The 6,599-nt window shown below is 54.7% G+C and overlaps 1 protein-coding gene across 1 annotated transcript in view; it reads right to left on the reverse strand.

Annotated features, from left to right (window-relative positions):
- Positions 1–285: 285 nt before the first annotated feature.
- Atg9b (autophagy related 9B) overlaps positions 286–6,599 on the reverse strand; it is a 7,423-nt gene continuing 1,109 nt past the window's right edge. Inside the window, exons 4-14 of the mRNA XM_005367407.2 lie at positions 6,115–6,276; positions 5,395–5,536; positions 3,315–4,069; positions 2,988–3,144; positions 2,587–2,766; positions 1,932–2,168; positions 1,626–1,759; positions 1,375–1,471; positions 1,081–1,204; positions 859–998; positions 286–698 (exon numbers count right to left, since the gene is read on the reverse strand). Coding sequence (XP_005367464.1) covers positions 874–998; positions 1,081–1,204; positions 1,375–1,471; positions 1,626–1,759; positions 1,932–2,168; positions 2,587–2,766; positions 2,988–3,144; positions 3,315–4,069; positions 5,395–5,536; positions 6,115–6,276 — 2,113 coding nt within the window. The 3' untranslated portion in view covers positions 286–698; positions 859–873. The remainder of the gene's footprint in view (positions 699–858; positions 999–1,080; positions 1,205–1,374; positions 1,472–1,625; positions 1,760–1,931; positions 2,169–2,586; positions 2,767–2,987; positions 3,145–3,314; positions 4,070–5,394; positions 5,537–6,114; positions 6,277–6,599) is intronic.

Below are 6,599 nucleotides of genomic sequence, written 5' to 3' on the forward strand. Positions count from 1 at the left end.
GTGAATTACAATGATTGAAAAATCTTTTAATCCATGCTTTAATGTGTACAGATGTGGGGACAGCGAGTCCTAGACACCTCTGTATGTGATTGAGTGAACAGGTGCAGCCCTCAGCTTCCAGGAGTGGGGCATGCCAGGCATTCCCATGGCAGCAGTGAGCCACACAGCCGTGAACAATCTTCACCGCTTACTTCACACAGGATGAGGAGCCCCACCCACTTCCTCAGACATCACAGCAGCGCTGACATCCAAAAACAGCAACCCTCTCTAGTTTTTCCACTCACAAGTCTCCATATCCCCCACCCCTAGTCCCACAGGAACTCAAAGGCGAGGCCAACAGGAACAACTTCCCTGCCTTTCAGGCTCCGTGCCTCACGGATCCCTAACACTGAGCTGGGCCACTGCCTGGGCCCTGCCCTCCACCTTGAGGGTACTGGGGTCCTTCTTCCCAGGCAACTACTCCACAACAGCCAGCTGGGGCTAGTGCCATCTTAGCCCTTCTTGTGGGGCCCGTCTTCAGCTCACAGCCATCTCTTTCCTACTCTTTGTTCTCTGGGCAAGCTCCTCTTTGAGTCCCAGATCATGACCAAGTAAAATACCCTGGACCTGGGGAGGGGGGGGCGTGGAGCTCAAAAGATGGCTCCATGTATCTTTCCATGCCACCCCATCTAGTTTCCTGCGGCTGGAAAAGCCAGAACCTGTGGGAGAAAAAGGCTGTCAGCAAGCATTCCAGGCACCTAGGCTCTAGTGAGACAGCCCCACCATCCCAGATTCAACTAGTGTGTCCCCATCTCTCCAAAACTGACCCCAATTTAGTTTCTTTATCTTTGCTTGCTTGACCGTGTGGGCAATACTGACCTGAGGTATCTTCAGTCAATGTAAGGGGCCTGGTAAGGGCTCCTTCTGGGTGTCTGTGGTCTCCTGAAAGCCCCTTGGAAACAGATTCTGGGCCCTCTGGATACCCCACTGCTGTCTTGGGCTGGAAGCAGGACTGGAGCCTGGGGACAATGCCATTGGGGGAGCACAGACATGACACTTAAGAAACACCAAGACCTTGCCTCTATCCCCTGCCCTCCTCACCATCACTTGACCAAGATGGCTTTTCCTCATCTGGTGAGCCTGGCTGTGAAGGGCTGGACCAGGGCCTGGGTGGGGAAGAGGCTGAAGCTTCTCCCCATGGTTCCTGCTGCTGCTGTTGATGGAGCTAGATAGAGGAAGAAGGATGAGAGACTCCCTCATATGTGAGGTTGGGGAGCAAGGCCAAGGTCCTCAGCTACCTACAGAGAGCTCATAGTTCCTGTTGAGTACTCTTTAGATTCTGGCCGGTCCCCCAGTATTTATTTCGCTCACCTTCTTCCAATACCCTCTCCATACCTGGTGTAGGTAAATGGCATGAAGGCTCATCTCAGCAGAAACAAGCTCTGGGAGCTGGGTTAGCTTCTGGCCCCCAGTGCCTCCTGGGGACACACAGCTAAAACAAGATAACCAGTGTCAAGAGACACCTTCCTCACAAAGGAAGGTGGGCCAGACTGCATCCCACTTTCCAAGTCCCCTCTGTACCCTAGCACCCTCTCTCAGAGAGCACCAATCCAAACTCAAAAACATCTCAGACCGCCACCTCTCACCTGGGGTCCTGGACCATTCGTGAAATAGAGGCAAGGATGCTGGCTGTGGCAGCTGCAGGGCAGGGAGTTGTGGGACTAAGGTCTCTCTGGGGTGGGCGGGGATTCACCAAGAGGTTGGCCAGGAAGGCTTCCGGCTGAACAAAAGAGAGCCAAAAGCATCAGAGGAGCAGCAGGGATAAGGGTAGGCCCGAGGAAGATGAGAGATGTGATGGGTTGATCTGGCTACCAGGGTAACACACAAGTCAGGAATGCCTAGGTGAGATGGAGGGCGGGACAGGCAAAGGAGTAGGCAGGCCTGGAACTCACCAGTGGGGATGTGCAGTCACTGAGCACCCCTGGGGTTGGCGGGCTTCGTGTTGAGGTAGCACCCCAGGCAGCTGCATCTTGCTGCACCCGGCCCCGAAGGTGTCCAAGGAACTTGGAGCTGTGCCCAGGTGGCTGCCATTGCGGGTGTGCCAGGGAGAAGCGCATTAAGGAGAGTTCAGTCTTTCCATCCTCTGCACGCTGAGAGAGTGAGGCTTCTGTCTGTCCCTCCGAGAGCCACTGCAAGGAAGAATCCTTCTGGTGTTAGAGACACCAGGACACGGGTAGACAGGACAGTAAATACTGCCCTGCCTTCCAGATGAAGGAAATCCAGGCTGCGATTGGGACTTGTTCAAGATCATCCAGTAGGGCAGCGGCGGAGCAGGACATGGGTGCTTAGTCTCAGATACAGTCAGCTCTGGTGTTTTGCCCCCTGCGCAGCCCTAGTTCCCAAGACAAGCCTGTGCTCCGCTCTTCACCCACTGGCCTGCCCCCGTTACAGGCCGGGGGGGGGGGAGTCTCCTCTGTGTTTATCATCTTTTTTTTTTTTTTTATGTAACAGCAAATCTGTAAGCGGCTTTATAGACCTGGTGTGCTTTGGTAAGGCAAGCAAATGCCTGTCTCGCACAACTTTGCAAGGCCAGGGAAGAGCTCTAACCTGAGGGTGCCCATGGCGCTTCACATCCATGAGGGCGAAAGAACAGATGTCCCCAACACCAGCCACATCCACAGTGAAGTGATGAAAAAAGTCAATAATCTCCAGAGCACGGGGGCGGAACCAGAAGAGCAGAAACAGTGGGGTGAGGAGTGGAGACAGGAGCTCTTCCAGGAGGGAGACCTAGGGAAGCAGGGATGAGGCTGAGCAGAGATTCTCGAAAGGACCCCACAAATGATCCATGGTCACGAGCCTCCAGGAACACTGTCTAAGGTCGGAGGCCTTTAACCACTCACTCCAAAGCCTCCTCGTGGACCCAACGCCACATCCATGTGCCCCACAACTTCTCCCAGACTATTTGTACAGGGCCTACTCCACAACCTCCTGTAGTCCCGGGCACTCACTGCTCTGTACTGAAGCAGCTGTGCCATCTGCCAGTAAGAGCTGGCACGAGCACCTGCCGCACCAGGCTCCTCCGGGAGGTAATGCATGTGTGCCAGGGCCGCCTGCAACAGGAGCTGCGAGGGACGCCCTTGGCATTGCTCCTCTGGAATGAAGGACCTGAAGGGCAGGACGGGGGTAAGGGATGCGGTTAGGAAGACCTGCAGGTAGGATGCTGGGCTGAAGGGTGTTGATGGTGACAGAAGGGTTCGCTAAGGGAAAGGAAGCCTGCGCCCAGGTCAGAGAAAGGCCACACACCAATATCTCCTCCCTGCTATGTGCCGTCGAACCTGGCCACTGTGGCTGTGACTCCGAGCACCGTCATGGTAGTGAGCACATGCTCCACGGCCAGCACGTCCTCATCATAGACGGTGAGCACCAACAGCGCGGCAAAGAGCGCTCCGGAAAAGAAGACCAATTGGCGGGCCAGCAGCGCGCGCAGGGGCGCAGGGGGTTCGGCTGCACGGAGGAAGGCAGTCGCAGGCCGGTACGCGCGGCCCAGGCGCGCACGCAGTTCGTGCGGTAGCTCATTGAAGTGGCGCAGCTGCAGGCGGGCCAGGCGGGACCAGCGGCGCGCCCCGAAGGCGCCAGGCTCACGCCTCAGCAGCTCCACGTGGCTGTAGAAGGCGTACAGCACCTGCCAGGCCAGCACTAGCGGGCTCAGCGCCAAGTTCACGGCGGCCAGCAGCAGCACAGTGCGCCGCCAGCGTGTGGCCAGGACGCCCCGGAGGTCACTACGCTTGTAAGCTTCGGGAAGCTCCCAGCCCCCGCGGAAGAGCGAGAAGGGACCGCGGAAGAGCAGCAAGTCCACGTTGAGCGCCAGGCCGCGGCTGAGGAAGGCTGCGCTGCCCCCCCAGGGCAGTGGACAGCGGGCAGGCAGCAGACCCTTGTTAGCCAGCGCCACCTGGTAGTTGGTGTAGCGCAGGATGCGGTGGTGGACGTCCAGTTCCGTCAGCGGCCTCGGCTGCACACACAGTCCACCGCTCCTCTGCAGCTCCAGGAGGCGGGACTGCACCTCCGCCCAGGGTACCGAGCTGAGCTCCTCCTGAGGAAAGGGGACAGGGGAGCCTAGGGACCTATATTCCCCTTCACAGAGACGCACAACCTCCATGACCTACTGAGCTGTCTGCAAACTCCAGCCCTGGTGGCCTCCCACCTTGGTGTTCTGTCTTTTAGTCCTTCTGCTGACAGAAGCACTTCGCCATTCTTTCTGCCACTTCTTAATTGTGCTGCTCATCACTGCAACCCATGTAGCCATTAGTCACATGCTTCCTGGTGACACCTCTTTAGTAAAATTCAGGGACTGGGACCTGGCTTCCTTTTTTGAGCCCCCTTCACTGCCACACATAAAAGAATGGAACCCCTTCTCCCTTCTCACTACCTTCTGCCTAAGCAAGCTTTGAGAACCAGGGTTGTGCTCATCCCACTCCAGGCTTCCACACAGCCCTGCCTGTGTCCATGTCTGGGGGAAGAGAGCACTCCCTCGCTTCATTTGGAGGGACCCATGTGAGCCTCAAGCCATACTTTAGCCCAGTCTCCCCAGTCCAGTTATTTCCTCGGGACCAGCCTCCACAGCTCCTCCCATCTTCCCCTCCACTGCAGGAAAGAGAAAAGGAAGGACAAGAGGGAAGAAGGATGGGGTCAACAGCCCCATCAGTGGCTGTGCCCAGTGCCACCCTACTCCAAAGGCTCATGCTATTCAAGGGGAAGCAACAAATGGGGGACTTAACAATAAACTTAGGGACAAAGCTAGAAGGAACATGACCAGCGGACAGTAAAAAGTGGCTCTCAGCTGGGGCAGTGATGGCACACGCCTTTAATCCCAGAAGAGGCAAGGGGATCTCTGTGAGTTCGAGGCCAATCTGGTCTACAAAGTGAGTTCTAGGACAGGCTCCAAAGCTACACAGAGAAACCCTGTCTCCAAAAAGCAAACAAACAAAAAAGAGAGTGGCTTCCATTTCAGGTGTCCTAGAAGACTATTTCAGGCAGGCAAGCCCATCCCCACTGCCTATGGCCCGCTTTCCTCACTTCCTGCTCAGAGGTCTGGCTGGCCTGACCTTCCTCACCCAATCATGATGTCTCCTGCCCTCGAAAGCCCAGTGACAGCCCGTCCTCCAAACAGCCATTGTTTTTACCACCAGCATGTGACTATAAGTCACTGTATATGACCCATCTGAGTAAAGGAAGTTCCACAAGGGTCAGAGCCAAGCTTGCTAAGTGCCAGGGGCAGTGCCAGTGCCTCCTGCTATTACTCAAGGCCCAGGGCAGGTATCATTCAGCCTCCATCTTTCTGCTCCTCTCAGTTGGTCCTTCCATGTGTCTGGCCCCACTCTCTCCTGTCCTCTGCCCATGCTGTCACAGCAGGCTTACTGGGGGAATGTGCAGGGCCTCCCTGTAAAACACCTGGATGTCCCAGTAGCTGAAGAGGTTGCAGACTGAACGAAGCAGCTGAAACAGCCAGAAGCCAGCAGCCAAGACTAGGAGGAAGACCAACAGAGCACTGTCGTGGATCCTGCAGGAGGTTGGACAGGAAGGGGAACAGAAAGGTGGGAAACCCACAGAAACACCTGCAGGTCTCAGTGGGGCTGGGTGGGGGTCCTCAGTGAGGGCTTCAAAAGTGTCTGCAAAGTCAACACTTTTCACAAACAACACTCATGCTGTCTGTTTTTTGTATTCTCATTTTCCCATGAGTGTAAAATGGTGTTTTCCAGGAACTACAGGGCAAGTGAAGATGTCACATCATACTGACATCCTATATGACATGCACTTGTGCATTCTTAAGTTGTAAAGTTGTCCTCAGGGCTAGGAATGTGTCTGAGTGGTACTGTGTTTGCCCAGCATGCCAGAAGCCCTAGGTTTGCTCCCCAGCACTAAATATAAACAGTTGTCCTCACCTTTAATTTCTAATAAGGTAAATAGAAACGTGACTCATAATACAAGGCTTTGAAATGCTCGGTCAACTTGGGGTATGTTTTTAAATATGCCAAGCACTTTGAGACTTGATCTAGATCAAGGGACAGTAGAGGGAGGTTCCTTTCTTCTGTCCTTTTGTGAGTTTAATCCAGAGGCACCTACCAGACCGTCACTTACTTCTCTGCACACTGGGCTGAGGGTAGAATAGCATCTGACAAGGTCACTTTGTTGTGAAACGCTCCAGGTCTCGTATGGTTCTTTGGTTGGTTGTTGAAGAGGACATTGTAATCCACACAGCGAAGGAGGAAGGTCGTGAAGGTGACAATGAAGATGAACTGTCTGAGAAAGGGATGCAGGGAGAGGGCCCTGGTCAGGCCTAAGGGCAAGGTGGACTCCTAGACCAGTTGCCAGACAAGCTGAGGCGCTATATGACCCCTCACCCATCAGAGCACCAAGACTAGAACTGAAAAAGGAGAGCTGGGGCACAGCTCAGTTGGTAGAGTGTCTGCCTCGCATACATGAAGCCCTAGATTTGCTCTCACGGACCACAGAAACTAGGTTTGGTAGCACATGCCTGTAATTTTAGCACTTGGGAGGTAGAGGCAGGAGTAACAGGAATTCATGTCTAACCTGGAATACAAAAACAAAACAAAAACCTAAAG

The sequence above is a fragment of the Microtus ochrogaster genome, unplaced genomic scaffold (genome assembly GCF_000317375.1).
Source record: "Microtus ochrogaster isolate Prairie Vole_2 unplaced genomic scaffold, MicOch1.0 UNK18, whole genome shotgun sequence".
Classification (NCBI taxonomy): domain Eukaryota; kingdom Metazoa; phylum Chordata; class Mammalia; order Rodentia; family Cricetidae; genus Microtus; species Microtus ochrogaster.